Source organism: Melozone crissalis, unplaced genomic scaffold (assembly GCF_028551555.1).
Source record: "Melozone crissalis strain CALT ecotype California unplaced genomic scaffold, PUWL_Pcris_2 ptg000207l_1, whole genome shotgun sequence".
Classification (NCBI taxonomy): Eukaryota; Metazoa; Chordata; class Aves; order Passeriformes; family Passerellidae; genus Melozone; species Melozone crissalis.
The window spans coordinates 16,533-35,417 of record NW_026535971.1 but is presented as its reverse complement, the minus strand read 5'-3'; the positions used below and the strand labels follow the sequence as shown (position 1 = coordinate 35,417).

General features: G+C 58.5%; 1 protein-coding gene across 1 annotated transcript in view; it reads right to left on the bottom strand.

The window, feature by feature from the left end:
* The window catches only part of LOC128949215 (uncharacterized), a 41,409-nt gene extending 24,124 nt beyond the window's left edge, over positions 1-17,285 (bottom strand). The window contains 7 exon segments of the mRNA XM_054294069.1: positions 1,490-2,309; positions 3,857-4,785; positions 4,870-5,240; positions 7,365-8,058; positions 9,279-10,124; positions 12,139-13,544; positions 15,379-17,285. Coding sequence (XP_054150044.1) covers positions 1,490-2,309; positions 3,857-4,785; positions 4,870-5,240; positions 7,365-8,058; positions 9,279-10,124; positions 12,139-13,544; positions 15,379-16,929 — 6,617 coding nt within the window. The 5' untranslated portion in view covers positions 16,930-17,285.
* Between the last annotated feature and the right edge of the window lie 1,600 nt (positions 17,286-18,885).

The window sequence follows — 18,885 nt, the reverse complement described above, 5'->3', positions numbered from 1 at the left end:
CACCCTGGAGCTGCTCATGGAGCCCCAGCTCGGATCTCTGAGCCCCTCCATGGCCCAGGCTGGCTCTTGCCCCCTCGGATCCCCGCGCTCTGCCTTTGCAGCCCCTCCTGCTCAGGGATCTCCGCGGCTTCTCCTCCCCGTTGGTTTCTCCCTGCCGAGCCGTGGAGCCGCTCCAAACGGCCTCTGCCACCAGCTCCTCGCTGCTCTCCATGCTCAGCGCCTGCTCGGGGGGAGCAAGGACAAGGACACGATGGGATTTGCCCCCATGGGGACAAGGACACGATGGGATTTGCACCCGTGGGGACAAGGACACGATGGGATTTGCCTCCCCTGCCCCACAAAAACCCTCCCGGAGACCCCCGCGATGGGGTCGGGCCGAGCTCCCCCTCTCCGCTCACCTGCGGCCTCCGGGGGGCGATGCCGGCGGGGCCGGGGCAGCTGCGCCCGGAGCGCGGAAACCGCGTGGTGTTGGGGCGCCTTTTCCTCCCCCTCTTCCTCTGCGGTTGTCCCGCCTCTTCCTTTGTCCCTCCTCTTCCTCCTCCTCCTTCTCCCCCACCTTTTCCTCCCGCTCCTCCTCCGCTCCGAGTCCGGCCCGGGCAGCTCCGGCACCAAAATACAGGCGGGGTGAGGGCGTGGTTATGCAAATCCGGGAGCGAGCGCGCGCCGGGATTGGTGGGACGGCGGAGCGCGGGATTTGCTCGGTGACGTCAAGGCGGGGGCGGGGAGCTGGAGCGTCCGGAGAGAGCGGAGCGGGAATGGGGATCGGAAATGGGGACCGGTAATGGGGACCGGGAATGGGAACAGGGAATGGGGACCGGGAATGGGAACCGGGACAAGGAATGGAGACTGGGAAGGGGAAAGGAACCGGGAATGCGGACAACGACCGGGAATGGGGACGGGGAATGGGTACCGGGAATGCGGGCAAGGAATGGGAACAGGAAATGGAGACCACTATAGGGGACAGCAACTGAGAATGGGGACAGGGAATGGAGGCAGGGAATGGGGACCCAGACTGGGGAGAAGGAACGGGAATGGGAATGGGAACAGGGAATGGGGACCGTGGGGTGCCCGAAGTCCTAAGGAAGCCCCAAATCTGTCCCAGGAACCCTCAACTCCCTCAGGCCCAGCATCACCCTGACACCCTGGACGATCCTCCCATGGCCACATCCACGTCTTGGTTCAGCATCTTTATTATCAACCTCGGACTCAGAAAAGTGTATAAAAATGACAAAGAGATATAAAAAGAAAATCCAGGCTATGAGGAGCCAGGTGGATGTGGAGTCCCCAGCCAGGTGTTCTTCAAGCATGGGTCAAGGGGGCTCTGCGCACCTGGGCTTACTGGGGACCATCCAGAGCAGATCCTCCCGTGTGAGATGGTGCTGGAGAAGGCCAAAGAACTCTTCCCACCAAGGGCTGCCCTCAGTGCTGGCTCTTCTGGTGTCTGGTCATGCTGCCGCTTGTGGTGAAGCTCTCCCCACACTGGGGACACTGGTAGGGTCTCTCTCCAGTGTGGATGCGCCGGTGGGTGATGAGGGCACGGTTCCGCTTGAATCCCACCCCACAATCAGGACAGCGGAAGGGCTTCTCATCCGTGTGGATGCGCTGGTGCAGGAGGAGATCAGACGTCGCCCGAAACCTCTTCTTGCACTGATCACACTCGTAGGGCCTCTCCCCGGTGTGGCTCCTCAGGTGGGCAGTCAGGTGGGAGCTCTGGATGAAGCTTTTCCCACACTGGGGACACTCGTGGGGTCTCTCCCCGGTGTGGATGCGCCGGTGCCTGATGAGGTGGGAGTTGTGCCTGAATCCCTTCCCACACTCACGGCAGTGGAACGGCCTCTCCTCGGTGTGAATGAGCTGGTGGCTGAGGAGATCAGAGCTCCTCAGGAACCTCTTCTGGCACTGACCACACTCGTAGGGCCTCTCCCCGGTGTGGCTGCGCCGGTGCCTGTTAAGGTGGGAGACGCTTTTGAAGCGCTTCCCGCAGACGGGGCACGGGACGGGCCTCTCGTCTGTGTGTGAGCGCTGGTGCCCCACGAGATCACCGCTGCTCCGAAACCTCTTCTTGCACTGGTCACACTCGTAGGGTCGTTCCCCCGTGTGGCTCCTCAGATGGACAGTCAGGTTGAAGGTGTCTCTGAAGCTCTTCCCACATACCCCACACTCGTAGGGTCGTTCCCCCGTGTGGATTCTGCAATGTCTCATCAGGCAGGATCTCCTCCTGAAGCTCTTCCCACACTCGGAGCACTTGTGGGGCTTCTCCTGCCCACCCTGGAGCTGCTCATGGAGCCCCAGCTCGGATCTCTGAGCCCCTCCATGGCCCACGCTGGCTCTTGCCCCCTCGGATCCCCGCGCTCTGCCTTTGCAGCCCCTCCTGCTCAGGGATCTCCGCGGCTTCTCCTCCCCGTTGGCTTCTCCCTGCCGAGCCGTGGAGCCGCTCCAAACGGCCTCTGCCACCAGCTCCTCGCTGCTCTCCATGCTCAGCTCCTGCTCGGGGGGAGCAAGGACAAGGACACGATGAGATTTGCCCCCGTGGGGACAAGGACACGATGGGATTTGCCCCCGTGGGCACAAGGACACGATGGGATTTGCCTCCCCTGCCCCACAAAAACCCTCCCGGAGACCCCCGCGATGGGGTCGGGCCCAGCTCCCACTCTCCGCTCACCTGCGGCCTCCGGGGGGCGATGCCGGCGGGGCAGGGGCAGCTGCGGCCGGAGCGGGGGAACCGCGTGGTGTTGGGGCGCCTCTTCCTCCCGCGCTTCCTCTTCCTTTGTCCCTCCTTTTCCTGTTCCTTTATCTGTCCTCTTTCCTTTGTCCCTCCTTTTCCTTTGTCCCTCCTCTTCCTCCTCCTCCCTCTCCCCCTCCTCTTCCTCCCGCTCCTCTTCCGCTCCGAGTCCGGCCCGGGCAGCGCCGGCACCAAAATACAGGCGGGGTGAGGGCGTGGTTATGCAAATCCGGGAGCGATCGCGCGCTGGGATTGGTGGGAGGGAGGAGCGCGGGGTGTGCTCGGTGACGTCATTGCTGGGGGTGGAACTGGAGCGTCCGGAGAGAGCGGACCGGGAATGGGGACCGGGAATGGGAACAGGGACGGGAAATGGGGAGCGGGAATGGGGACCGGGAATCGGGACAGGGAATGGGGACAGGGAATGGGAATGGGGTCCGGGAATGGGGACATGGACCGGGAATGGGGACAAGGAATGGGGCCTGGGAATGGAACCGGGAATGCGGACAGGGAGCGGGATTGGCGAGAGGGAATGGTGACCTGGAATGCGGACAAGGAATGGGAACAGCGAATTGGGACCAGTATTGGAAACAGGGACCGGGAATGGGGACAGGGAATGGAGGCAGGGAATGGGGACCCAGCCTGGGGATAAGGACTGGGAATGGGGACCAGTATCGGGGACCCAGATTGGGGAGAAGGAGCAGAAATGGTAATGGGGACACGGAATGGGGACCATGGGGAGCCCAAATTCCTGGGCAAGCCCTAAATCTATCCCAGGAACCCTCAACTCCCCCTGGCCCAGCATCCTCCTCATCCCCTGGAAGATCCCCCCATGTCCACATCCTTGTCTTCGTTCAACATCTTTATTATTAACCTCGGATTTAGAAAGGTGTATGAAAATAACATAGAGAAATAAAAGGAAAATCCAGGCCATGCGGAGCCAGGAGGATGTGGAGCCCCCAGCCAGGTGTGCTGCAAGCAGGAGTCAAGGGGGCTCTGCCCACCTGGGCTCAAGGGGATCATCCAGAGCAGATCCTCCTGTGTGAGATGGAGCTGGAGAAGCCCAAGGAGCTCTTTCCAAACAGGGCTGCCCTCAGTGCTTGCTCTTTTGGTGTCTGGTCAAGCTGGAGATTTGACAAAAGCTCTTCCCACACTGGGGACACTCGTGGGGTCTCTCTCCGGTGTGGATTCGCCGGTGGGTGATGAGTGTGCTCTTCTGAGTGAAGCCCTTCCCGCAGTAACAGCAGCGGAACGGTTTCTCCTCGGTGTGGATGAGCTGGTGACGGAGGAGACAAGCACTCCTCAGGAACCTCTTCTCACACTGATCACACTCGTAGGGCCTCTCCCCGGTGTGGATGCGTTGGTGGGCGACGAGTTCGGCCTTGTGCCTGAAGCTCTTCCCACAGTCAGGGCAGCGGAAGGGCCTCTCGTCCGTGTGTGAGCGCTGGTGCATGTGGAGATGGGAGCTGCTCTGAAACGTCTTCTGGCACTGGTCACACTCGTACGGTCGTTCCCCAGTGTGGCTCCTCTGGTGGTAAATCAGGTGGGACTTGTACATGAAGCTCTTCCCACACTCTCCACACTCGTGGGGCCTCTCCCCGGTGTGGCTCCTCAGGTGGTAAACCAGGCTGGAGTTGTTGGTGAAGCTCTTCCCACACTGAGGACACTCACGGGGTCTCTCCCCAGTGTGGATGTTCTGGTGGACGATGAGGGCGGAGTTGTACTTGAAACCCATCCCACAATCAGGACAGCGGAACGGCCTCTCCTTGGTGTGGACGCGCTGGTGCTTGAGGAGATCCCCACTGCTCGGGAACCTCTTCTTGCACTGATCACACTTGTAGGGCCTCTCCCCGGTGTGGGTCCTCTGGTGGACAGTCAGGTGGGAGCTTGAGGTGAAGCCCTTCCCACACTCCCCACACTTGTAGGGTCTCTCCCCAGTGTGGAGGCGCCGGTGGGTGATGAGGTGGCAGTTGTGCCTGAATCCCTTCCCACAGTCAGGACAGCGGAACGGTCGCTCGTCGGTGTGGATGATCTGGTGTGCACGAAGAGTGGCGCTGCTCTGAAACCTCTTCTTGCACACATCACACTCGTAGGGCTTCTGCCCCGTGTGGATCATCTGGTGTTTAACAAAGGTGGAGATGCTCAGGAACCTCTTCTTGCACTGATCACACTCGTAGGGCTTCTCCCCAGTGTGGATGTGCAGGTGCAAGATGAGGGCAGAGCTGCCCCTAAAGCCCTTCCCACAATCAGGGCAGCGGAATGGCCTCTCGCCGGTGTGGATCCGCTGGTGCCTGTGGAGCTCGGAGCTGGTCCGGAACCTCTTCTGGCACTGATCGCACTCGTAGGGCCTCTCCTCAGTGTGAATGCGCTGGTGCTTGCGGAGCTCACCACTACTCTGAAACCTCTTCTTACACTGATCACACTCATAGGGTCGTTCCCCCGTGTGGTTCCTCAGGTGGACAGTAAGGTAGGATTTCCTGGTGAACCTCTTCCCACATTCGGAGCACTTGTGGGGCTTCTCCTGCCCACCCTGGAGCTGCTCATGGAGCCCCAGCTCGGATCTCTGAGCCCCTCCATGGCCCACGCTGGCTCTTGCCCCCTCGGATCCCCGCGCTGTGCCTTTGCAGCCCCTCCTGCTCAGGGATCTCCGCGGCTTCTCCTCCCCGTTGGCTTCTCCCTGCCGAGCCGTGGAGCCGCTCCAAACGGCCTCTGCCACCAGCTCCTCGCTGCTCTCCATGCTCAGCTCCTGCTCGGGGGGAGCAAGGACAAGGACACGATGGGATTTGCCCCCGTGGGGACAAGGACACGATGGGATTTGCCCCCGTGGGGACAAGGACACGACGGGATATGGCCCTGTGGGGACAAGGACACGATGGGATTTGCCCCCGTGGGGACAAGGACACGATGGGATTTGCCTCCCCTGCCCCACAGAAACCCTCCCGGAGACCCCCGCGATGGGGTCGGGCCGAGCTCCCCCTCTCCGCTCACCTGCGGGCTCCGGGGGCGATGCCGGCGGGGCGGGGGCAGCTGCGGCCGGAGCTGGGGAACCGCGCGGGGTTGGGGCGCCTCTTCCTCCCGATGTTCCTGTTCAGTTGTCCCTCCTCTTCTTTTGTCCCTCCTTTTCCTCTTTCTTTTTCTCTCCTCTTGCTTTGTCCCTCCTCTTCCTCCCGCTCTTCCTCTTCCTTCGTCCCGCCTCTTCCTTTGTTCCTCCTTTTACCGTTTCCTTTGTCTCCCCTCTTTCCTTGTCCCTCCTCTTCCTTTGTCCCTCCTCTTCCTCCTCCTTCTTTCCTACCCCCTCCTCTTCCTCCCGCTCCTCCTCCGCTCCGACTCCGGCCCTGGCAGCGCCGGCACCCAAAAGCAGGCGGGGGGCGAGGGCGTGGTTATGCAAATAGGGGAGCGATCGCGCGCTGCGATTGGTGGGGGGGAGGAGCGCGGGCTTTGCTCGGTGATGTCATGGCGGGAACGGGGAATCGGGACGGGGAATGGGGACCCAGAACGGAAAAGGGACCCTGTGGTTGTCGCCGGGGTCCCAAGATGAGGCAAGAGATTAAAATTTTGACTCCCTGTTGTTATTTTGAGAAAGCTCATTTATTATTTTAATATCGATATATATTAAAAGATAACGGTATATTGAAATTATACTAAAAAGATAGAAAGGAGGATTTCACCAGAAAGCTGGAAAATAATAAAAAAGAATGATAATAAAATCGTGTGAGTGACCAGAGTCTGACACAGCTGAATTTTGATTGGCCATTACTTAGAAACTACAACCCGAGACTAATCAAAGATTAAAATGCTGCATTCCATAGCAGCAGATAATTCGTGTTTATTTTTTAATTTGTGAGGCCTCTCAGCTTCTCAGGAGAAAAAGATCCTAAGGAAAGGATTTTTTAATAAACTATGTCCATGACATATTTTATTTAAATCGAGTGTGAATACTGGACTGGGAATACAAGAGAGGGGCTGGGATTGTGATCAGGAACCAGAAAATGGAAACGGGACAAGAAATAGAGAAATGGGAATTGCGGACTGGAATAGGAAAAGGAGAACAAAACAGTAAATAGAGAAATGGGAATTGGGGACTGGAACAGGAAAATGGGAACAGGACAGGAAATACGGGAATGGCATCCAGATAGAGAATATGGGACAGGGACAAGTATTGAGACAGGAATGGGATCTGGACTCGGATGAGAGCAGGATCCTGGACAGGGGACAGCAGGAACCAGGACGGGAGGACGTGGGGACACTGCCAGGGCAGGGGGTCCTTGATCTGCTGCCCCAGATGGAACTGCTGGGCCTGGGGTGCCCAAAGCCCTGAGGAACCCCCAAATCTGTCCCAGGAACCCTCAACTCCCTCTGGCCCAGCATCCCCCTCATGCCCTGGAAGATCCCCCCATGTGCACATCCTCATCTTGGTTCAACGCCTTTATTATTAACCTCGGATTTAGAACGGTGTATAAAAATAACAAAGAGAAATCAAAAGGAAATCCAGGCCACGAGGAGCCAGGACGATGTGGAGCCCCCAGCCAGGTGTGCTGCAAGCAGGAGTCAAGGGGGCTCTGCCCACCTGGGCTCACTGGGGACCATCCAGAGCAGATCCTCCCGTGTGAGATGGAGCTGGAGAAGGGCACAGAGCTCTGCCCACCCCGGGCTGCCCTCAGTGCTGGCTCTGCAGGTGTCTGCTCAAGCTGGAAATTCGAGAAAAGCTCTTCCCACAATGGGAACACTTGTGGGGTCTCTCCCCGGTGTGGATCCTCTTGTGTGTGACCAGAGTTGAGTTGTGCTTGAATCCCACCCCACAATCAGGACAGCGGAAGGGCCTCTCGTCCGTGTGGATGCGCTGGTGACTGAGGAGTTCAGACGAGGTGTAAAAGCCCTTCTTGCACTGATCACACTCGTAGGGCCTCTCCCCGGTGTGGCTCCTGAGGTGGGCAGTCAGATGGGAGCTCTGGGTGAAGCTCTTCCCACACTGGGGACACTCATAGGGCCTCTCCCCGGTGTGGATGCGCCGGTGACTGTTGAGGTGGGAGTTGCGTCTAAAACTCTGTCCACAGTCACGGCAGTGGAACGGCCTCTCCCCGGTGTGGATGAGCTGGTGACGGAGGAGCTTGGAGCTGCTCAGGAACCTCATCTGGCACTGACCACACTCGTAGGGCCTCTTCCCAATGTGGATGCGCCGGTGCCTGTTGAGGTCGGAGATGCTTTTGAAGCCCTTCCCGCAGTCGGGGCACTGGAAGGGCCTCTCGTCTGTGTGTGAGCGCTGGTGCACCACGAGATCAGAGCTGGTCACAAACCTCTTCTGGCACTGATCACACTCGTAGGGTCGTTCCCCCGTGTGGCTCCTCAGGTGGACAGTCAGGTTGGATCTACTCTTGAAGCTCTTCCCACACTCGGAGCACTTGTGGGGCTTCTCCTGCCCACCCTGGAGCTGCTCATGGAGCCCCAGCTCGGATCTCTGAGCCCCTCCATGGCCCAGGCTGGCTCTTGCCCCCTCGGATCCCCGCGCTCTTCCTTTGCAGCCCCTCCTGCTCAGGGATCTCCGCGCCTTCTCCTCCCCGTTGGCTTCTCCCTGCCGAGCCGTGGAGCCGCTCCAAACGGCCTCTGCCACCAGCTCCTCGCTGCTCTCCATGCTCAGCTCCTGCTCGGGGGGAGCAAGGACAAGGACACGATGGGATTTGCCCCCATGGGGACAAGGACACGATGGGATTTGCCTCCCCTGCCACAAAAAACCCTCCCGGAGACCCCCGCGATGGGGTCGGGCCGAGCTCCCCCTCTCCGCTCACCTGCGGCCTCCGGGGCTCGATCCCGGCGGGGCCGGGGCAGCTGCGGCCGGAGCGGGGGAACCGCGTGGTGTTGGGGCGCGTCTTCTTCCCGCGCTTCCTATTCCTTTGTCCCTCCTCTTCCTTTGTCCCTCCTCTTCCTCCTCCTCCTTCTTTCCCCGCCCGTGCACCGCCAGCACCAAAATACGGGCGGAGAGCGAGGGCGTGGTTATGCAAATGAGAGAGCGAACGCGCGCAGGCATTGGTGGGAGGGAGGAGTGCGGGATTTCCTCAGTGACGTCATGGCGGGGGCAGGAACTGGTGCGTCCGCAGCGAGCGGAGCTGGAATGGGGACCGGGAATTGAGGCAGGGAATGGGGACCCAGACTGGGGATAAGAAGCCGGAATGGTAATGGGGACAGGGAATGGGGACCGTGGGGTTCCCAAAGTCCTAAGGAAACCCCAAATCAGTCCCAGGAATCCTGAACTCCCTCTGTCCCAGCATCCCCCTCATCCCCTGGAAGATCCCCCCATGTGCACATCCTCATCTTGCTTAGCTGTCTTTATTATTAACACCGGATTAAAAAATGTGTATAAAAAGGACAAGGAGAGAAAAAAAGAATATCCAGCCCACGAGGAGCCAGGTGGATGTGGAGCCCCCAGCCAGGTGTTCTTAAAGTAGGATTAAAGGGGGCTCTGTCCGCCTGGGCTCACTGAGGAGCATCCAGAGCAGATCCTCCCGTGTGAGATGGAGCTGCAGAAGGCCACAGAGCTCTGCCCACCCAGGGCTGCCCTCAGTGCTGGCTCTTCTGGTGTCTTCTCAAGGTAGTGATTTTAGAGAAGCTCTGCCCACACTGGAGACACTCATAGGGTCTCTCCCGGGTGTGGATCCTCCTGTGTCTGACCAGAGCTGAGTTGTGCTTGAATCCCACCCCACAATCAGGACAGCGGAAGGGCCTCTCGTCCGTGTGGATGCGCTGGTGACTGAGGAGTTCAGACGAGGTGTAAAAGCCCTTCTGGCACTGATCACACTCGTAGGGCCTCTCCCCGGTGTGGCTTCTGAGGTGGACAGTCAGATTGCAGCTCTGGTTGAAACTCTTCCCACACTGGGGACACTCATAGGGCCTCTCACCAGCGTGGCTCCTCAGGTGGACAGTCAGATGGGAGCTCTGGGTGAAGCCCTTCCCACACTGGGGACACTCGTGGGGTCTATCCCCGGTGTGGATGCGCTGGTGGACGACGAGGGCACACTTGCGACTGAATCCCTGCCCGCACTCACGGCAGTGGAACGGCCTCTCCCGGGTGTGAATGAGCTGGTGACTGAGGAGATGGGAGCTGCTCAGGAACCTCTTCTGGCACTGACCACACTCGTAGGGCCTCTCCCCGGTGTGGATCCGCTGGTGCTTGTGGAGATCAGAGCTGGTCAGGAACCTCTTCTGGCACTGATCACACTCATATGGTCTCTCCCCAGTGTGAATGCGCCGGTGGGTGGTGAGAGTGGAAGTTCCCCTGAATCCCTTCCCACAATAAGGACAGTGGAACGGCCGCTCCTCGGTGTGAATCCGCTGGTGACCACGAAGATTGGAGCTGCTCAAGAACCTCTTCTTGCACACATCACACTCGTAGGGTCGTTCCCCCGTGTGGATTCTGCAATGCTGTATCAGGTCACATCTCCGCTTGAAGCTCTTCCCACACTCGGAGCACTTGTGGGGCTTCTCCTCCCCACCCTGGAGCTGCTCATGGAGCCCCAGCTCGGATCTCTGAGCCCCTCCATGGCCCAGGCTGGCTCTTGCCCCCTCGGATCCCCGCGCTCTGCCTTTGCAGCCCCTCCTGCTCAGGGATCTCCGCGGCTTCTCCTCCCCGTTGGCTTCTCCCTGCCGAGCCGTGGAGCCGCTCCAAACGGCCTCTGCCACCAGCTCCTCGCTGCTCTCCATGCTCAGCTCCTGCTCTGGGGGAGCAAGGACAAGGACACGATGGGATTTGCCCCCATGGGGACAAGGACACGATGGGATTTGCCCCCGTGGGCACAAGGACACGATGGGATTTGCCTCCCCTGCCCCACAAAAACCCTCCCGGACACCCCCGCGATGGGGTCGGGCCGAGCTCCCCCTCTCCACTCACCTGCGGGCTCCGGGGGCGATGCCGGCGGGGGCCGGGGCAGCTGCGGCCGGAGCGGGGGAACCGCGTGGTGTTGGGGCGCCTCTTCCTCCCGGTGTTCCTCTTCCGTTGTCCCTCCTCTTCCTTTGTCCCTCCTCTTCCTCCTCCCCCTCCTCCTTTTTTCCCCCCCCTCCTCTTCCTCCCGCTCCTCCTCCGCTCCGAGTCCCGCCCGGGCTGCGGGGGCATCCACAATAAGGCGGGGAGCGTAGGCGTGGTTATGCAAATCCAGGAGCGATCGCGCGCTGGGATTGGTGGCTGGGAGGAGCGCGGGCTTTGCTCCGTGACGCAATCGCCAGGGACCGGCACCGGCAATGGGGACCGGGAATGCGAATGGAAATGGGGACCAGGAACGGAAAAGGGACCCTGTGGTGGTCTCAGGGGTCCCAATATGAGGGAAGAGATGACAATTTCGACTCCTTGAGTATTTTTTTCGGAAAGCTAGTCTATTACTTTATTATTGATGTATTGCAGGAAAATGCTATATAAAAATGTTACCAGATTAATAGAACAAAAGGATTTCATCGGAAAGCTAGAAAACAATAGAAAATTATTATGATAAAATCTTGTGAGCGAACAGAGTGTCTGAGAGAGCCAAATTTTAATTGATCATTAATTAAAAACAACCACATTAAACCAATCAAGGTAAAATTGCTGCATTCCACAGCAGCAGATCATTAGTGTTTAATTTTCATTCTTGACGTCTCTCCGCGCCTCAGGAGGAAAAGATCGTAAGGAAAGGATTTTTTAATAAAATATGCCCGTGACAGGAGCGTGAATACTGGACTGGGAATAGAGGAGAGGGGCTGGGATTGGGATCAGGAATCAGAAAATCGGAACGGGACAGGGAATAGAGAAATAGGAATTGGGGACTGGAATAGGAAAAGGAGAACAAAACAGTAAATAGAGAAATGGGAATTGGGGACTGGAACAGGAAAATGGGAACAGGACAGGAAATATGGGAATGGCAACCGGATAGAGAATATGGGACAGGGACAAGTATTGAGACAGGAATGGGATCTGGACTCGGATGAGAGCAGGATCCTGGACAGGGGACAGCAGGAACCAGGACGGGAGGACGTGGGGACACTGCCAGGGCAGGGCGTCCTTGATCTGCTGCCCCAGATGGAGCTGCTGGGCCTGGGGTGCCCAAAGCCCTGAGGAACCCCCAAATCTGTCCCAGGAACCCTCAACTCCCTCTGGCCCAGCATCCCCCTCATGCCCTGGAAGATCCCCCCATGTCCACATCCTCATCTTGGTTCAACATCTTTATTATTAACCTCGGATTTAGAACGGTGTATAAAAATAACAAAGAGAAATAAAAAGGAAATCCAGGCCACGAGGAGCCAGGATGATGTGGAGCCCCCAGCCAGGTGTGCTGCAAGCAGGAGTCAAGGGGGCTCTGCCCACCTGGGCTCACTGGGGACCATCCAGAGCAGATCCTCCTGTGTGAGATGGAGCTGAAGAAGGGCACGGAGCTCTGCCCACCCAGGGCTGCCTTCAATGCTGTTTCTTCTGGTGTGTGCTGCAGCTGGAAATTCGAGAAAAGCTCTTCCCACACTGGGGACACTTGTGGGGTCTCTCCCCGGTGTGGATCCTCCTGTGTCTGACCAGATCTGAGTTGTGCTTGAATCCCACCCCACAACTGGGACAGCGGAAGGGCCTCTCGTCCGTGTGGATGCGCTGGTGCACGAGGAGTTGAGACGAGGTGTAAAAGCCCTTCTGGCACTGATCACACTCATAGGGCCTCTCTCCAGCGTGGCTCCTCAGGTGCACAGTCAGGCTGGAGCTCTTTCGGAAGCCCTTCCCACACTGGGGACACTCGTGGGGTCTCTCCCCGGTGTGGATGCGCCGGTGGACGATGAGGGCAGAGTTGTGCCTGAAGCGCTGCCCGCAGTCACAGCAGTGGAACGGCCTCTCCCCGGTGTGGATCAGCTGGTGACGGAGCAGATGGGAGCTGCTCAGGAACCTCTTCTGGCACTGACCACACTCCTATGGTCTCTCCCCAGTGTGGATGTGTTGGTGACGGAGCAGATGGGAGCTATGCTGAAAACTCTTCTTGCACTGATCACATTCGTAGGGCCTCTCCCCGGTGTGGATGCGCTGGTGGGTGATGAGGGCAGAGTTATTCCGGAACACCTTCTTGCAGTCGGGGCACTGGAAGGGTTTCTTACCCGTGCATGAGCGCTGGTGCTTGAGGAGATCAGACGTGGTGTAAAACTTCTTCTGGCACTGATCACACTCGTAGGGCCTCTCCCTGGTGTGACTGCGCTGGTGACGGAGGAGATCAGAGCTGCTCAGGAACCTCTTCTGGCACTGATCACACGCATAGGGCCTCTCCCCGGTGTGGCTTCTCAGGTGGGCAGTCAGGTTGGAGCTGTCTCTGAAGCTCTTCCCACACTGATCACACTTGTAGGGTCTCTCCCCGGTGTGGATACGCTGGTGGGTGATGAGGGTGCCGTTCTGCTTGAAGCCCTTTCCGCAGTCAGGGCAATGGAAAGGCCTCTCCTCGGTGTGAATGAGCTGGTGACGGAGGAGATGGGAGGACCTGTCAAACCTTTTCTTGCACTGACCACACTCGTAGGGCCTCTTCCCGGTGTGGATCATCCGGTGCCTGTTGAGGGTGGAGACGCGGTTGAAGCGCTTCCTGCAGTCTGGGCACTGGAAGGGCCTCTCGTCTGTGTGTGAGCGCTGGTGCACCACGAGATCACCGCTGCTCCGAAACCTCTTCTTGCACTCGTCACACTCGTAGGGCCTCTCCCCTGTGTGGCTCCTCAGATGGACAGTCAGGCTGGAGCTCGAGGTGAAGCCCTTCCCACACACCCCACACTCGTAGGGTCGTTCCCCCGTGTGGATTCTGCAATGCTGCATCAGCAAGGATCTCCACCTGAAGCTCTTCCCACACTCGGAGCACTTGTGGGGCTTCTCCTGCCCACCCTGGAGCTGCTCATGGAGCCCCAGCTCGGATCTCTGAGCCCCTCCATGGCCCACGCTGGCTCTTGCCCCCTCGGATCCCCGCGCTCTGCCTTTGCAGCCCCTCCTGCTCAGGGATCTCCGCGGCTTCTCCTCCCCGTTGGCTTCTCCCTGCCGAGCCGTGGAGCCGCTCCAAACGGCCTCTGCCACCAGCTCCTCGCTGCTCTCCATGCTCAGCTCCTGCTCGGGGGGACCAAGGACAAGGACACGATGGGATTTGCCCCCGTGGGCACAAGGACACGATGGGATTTGCCTCCCCTGCCCCACAAAACCCTCCCGGAGACCCCCGCGATGGGGTCGGGCCAAGCTCCCCCTCTCCGCTCACCTGCGGCCTCCGGGGGGCGATGCCGGCGGGGCCGGGGCAGCTGCGGCCGGAGCGGGGGAACCGCGTGGTGTTCGGACGCCTCTTCCTCCCGGTGTTCCTGTTCCGTTGTCCCTCCTCTTTCTTTGTCCCTCCTCTTCCTCCTCCCCCTCCTCCTTCTTTCCCCCCCCCCCTCTTCCTCCCGCTCCTCCTCCGCTCCGAGTCCGGCCCGGGTAGCGCCGGCACCCAAAAGCAGGCGGAGAGCGAGGGCGTGGTTATGCAAATCCTGAGGCGATCGCGCGCTGGGATTGGTGGAGGGCAGGAGCGCGGGCTTTGCTCGGTGATGTCATGGCGGGAACGGGGAATCGGGACGGGGAATGGGCACCGGGAACGGAAAAGGGACCCTGTGGTTGTCACCGGGGTCCCAAGATGAGGCAACAGATTACAATTTTGACTCCATATTTTTATTTTGAGAAAGCTGATTTATTATTTTATTATTGATATATGATATTAAAAGATAATGCTATATTGAAATTATACTAAAAGAATAGAAAAAAGGATTTCATCAGAAAGCTAGAAAATAATGGAAAAGAATGATAATAAAATCTTGTGAGTGACCAGAGAGTCTGAGACAGCTAGGCTTTGATTGTCCATTAATTAAAAACAACCAGATTAGATCAATTAAAGATGAAATTGCTGCAATCCACAGCAGCAGATACTTAGTGTTGATAGTTTAATTTCAGAGGCCTTTCAGCTTCTCAGGAGCATAAGATCCTAAGGAAAGGATTTTTTAATAAAATATGTCTGTGACACATTTTATTTAAATGGAGCGTGAATACTGGACTGGGATTGGGATCAGCAATCAGAAAATGGGAACAGGAAAGGAAACAGAGAAATGGGAATTGGGGACTGTAATAGTAAAAGTGGAAAAGCACAGGGGATACTGGAATGGCAACCAGATAGAGAACTCCCTCAGACCCAGCCTCCCCCTCATCCCCTGGAAGACCCCCCCATGTCCCCATGCTTGTTTTAGTTCAATATTTTTATTATTATCCCCAGATCTGGGTGTTTAGAAAGGATAAAGAGAAATAAAAAGAAAATCCAGGCCACGGGGATCCAGGAGGATGTGGAGCCCTCAGCCAGGTGTGCTTCAAACATGAATCACCTGGGCTCTGCCAACCCGGGCACCATCCAGAGCAGATCCTCCCGTGTGCTGGAGCAGAGCACGGAGCTCTTCCCACCTCAGTGCTGGGTCTGCAGGTGTCTGGTCATGTGGGCGTTCGTGCTGAAGCTCTTCCCACACTGGGGACACTGGAACGGCGTCTTCCTGCTGCGGCTGCACCGGTGCGTCACCAGCTTGGACCTTTGCCTGAACCCCCTCCCGCAAGCGTAACAGCAGAACGGCCTCTCCCCGGTGTGCGTCAGCTTGTGGCTGAGCAGGTGGGAGCTGGTCAGGAACCTCTTCTTGCACACATCACACTCGTAGGGTTTCTCCCCGCTGTGCATCCTCTGGTGGTAAACCAGGTGGGACTTGGACATGAAGGCCTTGCCGCACTCCCCGCACTCGTGGGGCCGCTCCCCGGTGTGGATCATGCGGTGGGTGAGGAGGCAGGACTTGGTGGTGAAGCTCTTGCCGCACTTCCTGCACTCGTAGGGCCTCACCTGCGTGTGGCACTTCTGGTGGACGATCAGGCTGGAGCTCTGCGAGAAGCTCCTCCAGCAGTACTCGCACTCGTAGGGCCGCTCCGCGTGGCCCCTCTGGTGCGCGAACAGGTTGGAGCTCTGCGTGAAGCTCTTCCCGCACTGCCCGCACACGTACGGCCTCTCCCCGGTGTGGATCCTCCGGTGCTTGACCAGGCTGGACTTTTGCCGGAAGCCCTTCCCGCAGTCGTCGCAGCGGAACGGTTTCTCCCCGGTGTGGATGCGCTGGTGCTCCGCCAGCAGCGAGCGGGTCGGGAAGGAGCTCTGGCACTGCTCGCACCCGTAGGGCCTCTCCCCGGTGTGGGTGCGGCGGTGCCGGACGAGGGCCGAGTTCTCCTTGAAGCCCGCGCCGCACTCGGGGCACCGGAACGGCCGCTCGCCCGTGTGCGAGCGCTGGTGGACGACGAGCGAGGAGCTGCTCTGGAACCTCTTCTGGCACTGGTCGCACTCGTAGGGCTTCTCCCCGGTGTGGGTCCTCAGGTGGCTGGTCAGGTGGGACTTGCAGGTGAAGCTCTTGGCGCAGAACTGGCACGCGTAGGGTCTCTCGCCGGTGTGGGTCACCCTCTGGTGGCGGATGAGCTGCGAGTTCCAGCTGAAGCTCTCCCCACACTCCCCGCACTTGTAGGGCTTCTCCCCGGTGTGGACCCTGCTGTGCTCCATCAGGTTGGCTCTCTTCCTGAAGCTCTTCCCGCACTCCGAGCACTTGTGGGGCTTCTCCTCCCCATCCTGGAGCTGCTCTTGGACCACCACCATCAATACCTGACCGCCTTCACGAGCCGGGGTTGGATTTCCGCCCAGCTGTTGCCCAGCGTGGATCTTCTGGTGGTCACTCAGGTGGGTTTTCTGGGTGAAGCTCTTCCCACACACCCCACACACGTAGGGCCGCTCTCCCGTGTGGATTCTGAGGTGGCGGGTCAGGTTGGAGCTCTTCCAGAAGCTCCTCCCACACTCGGAGCACTTGTGGGGCTTCTCCTCCCCATCCTGGAGCTGCTCATGGACCCCCAGCTCGGATCCCTCACGCAGGGTGGGTTTTTCCCCCTCACGTCTCAGCTGTCCCCCGGTGTGGGTTCTGAAATGCCTCATCATTTTGGATCTCCACCTGAAGCTCTTCCCACACACCGAGCACTTGTGGGGCTTCTCCTGCCCACCCTGGAGCTGCTCGTGGACCCCCGGCTCTGATCCCTGACCCCCTTCATCACCCAGGGTTGGTTTTCCGCCCAGCTGTGGCCCCACGTGGATCTTCTGGTGCTCCATCACGTGGGCTTTCTGGGTGAAGCCCTTCCCGCAGTGCCCACACACGTAGGGCCTCTCCCCAGTGTGCATTCTGCGGTGGCGGATCAGGTTGGATCTCCACCTGAAGCTCTTCCCACACTCGGAGCACTTGTGGGGCTTCTCCTGCCCACCCTGGAGCTCCTCGTGGACCCCCAGCTCTGATCCCTGACCCTGGTCCAGGGTGGGTTTGTCCCCCTCGGATCCCACCTGCTGCCCCGCGTGGATTTTGAGGTGGACAGTCAGGTTGGAATTCTGGCTGAAGCTCTTCCCACACACCCCACACTGGTAGGGACGTTCTCCCGTGTGGATTCTGAGGTGGCGCACCAGGTTGGCTCTCCACCTGAAGATCTTCCCACACTCCGAGCACCTGTGGGGCTTCTCCTCCCCACCCTGGAGCTGCTCATGGAGCCCCAGCTCGGATCTCTGAGCCCCTCCATGGCCCAGGGTGGGTTTGTCCCCCTCGGATCTCACCTGTTGCTCTGTGTGGTTCTTCAGGTGTTCCATCAGGTGGGAACTCAGCATGAAGATCTCCCCACATGCCGAGCACCTGTGGGGCTTCTCCTCCTCATCCTGGAGCTGCTCATGGACCCCCAGCTCTGATCTCTGACCACCACCATGGTCCAAGATGGGTTTTTCCTCCTCAGATCTCAGCTGTCCACCCGTCTGGCTCTTCAGGTGTTCAATCAGGTGGGAACTCAGCATGAAGCTCTTCTCCCATTCCAAGAACTTGGGAGGCTTCTCCTCATCCTGGGGCTGCTCATGGACCTCCAGCTCTGATCTCTGACCCTGGTCCAGGGTGGGTTTTTCTCCCTCGGATCTCAGCTGTCCCCCCGTGTGGATCCTCTGGTGGATAATCAGGCAGGACCTCAACCTGAAGCTCTTCCCACACTCCGAGCACGTGTGGGGCTTCTCCTGGAGCTGCTCATGGACCCCCAGCTCTGATCCCTGACCCTGGTCCAGGGTGGGTTTGTCCCCCTCAGATCCCACCTGTGGCCCCTTGTGGATTCTGCGATGCTTGCTCAGGGACGAGCTCCACCTGAAGCTCTTCCCACACTCGGAGCACTTGTGGGGCTTCTCCTGCCCACCCTGGAGCTGCTCATGGAGCCCCAGCTCTGAGCCCTGACCCTGGTCCAGGGGGGGTTTTTCCCCCTCAGATCCCAGTTGTTCTCCGGTGTGGATTTTGCAGTGCTTGATAAAGTTCAATCTCCTCTTGAAGCTCTTCCCACACTCGGAGCACCTGTGGGGCTTCTTCTCCCCATCCTGGAGCTGCTCATGGAGCCCCAGCTCGGCCTCTGCCACCAGCTCCTCGCTGCTCCCCATGCTCAGCTCCTGCTCTGGGGGAGCAAGGAGAAGTTCAGGAGGGGATTTGGGATTTGCCCCACAAGGACAGGATGGGATTTGGGATTGGCCACACAAGGACTCGATGAGATTTGCCCCAAACCAAGGACAGGATGGGATTTGCCCCACAAGTTCAGGACGGGATTTGGGATTTGCCCCACAAGTTCAGGATGCTGTGCCGGTGCTCACAGGGCTCTCACGTTGAGGGAACAGCCTCAGGATCTCACTCCACGTCTCACAAGGCTGATTTATCATTTTATGCTCTATATTCCATCCAAATGAATCTATATTCCATTATTATTTTATTCCACCAAATAATAAATCTTTTACCCCAAAAGAGCAGCAGGAAAGGTTCCACCAGCAGGCTGGCTGAGCCAGGAATAGAAAGGAATGATAACGAAGGCTCTGTCCCCGGCTCTCTGTCTGCGATTGGCCATTCGTTATAAACATTCATTATAAACATTCATCATAAACATTCATTATAAACATTCATTATTAGCAGGGGCCAGTCCCAGCCCCACCTGCTGCATTCCACAGCAGCAGAGAGTCAATGTTTGCATTCTGTGCCTGAGGCCCCTCGGCTGCTCAGCAGGAAAAACCCCAAAAAAAGGATTTTTCATAAAATTATGTCTGTGACAGTGCATGGGCCTGGGAGGCAGCTGGAATAAA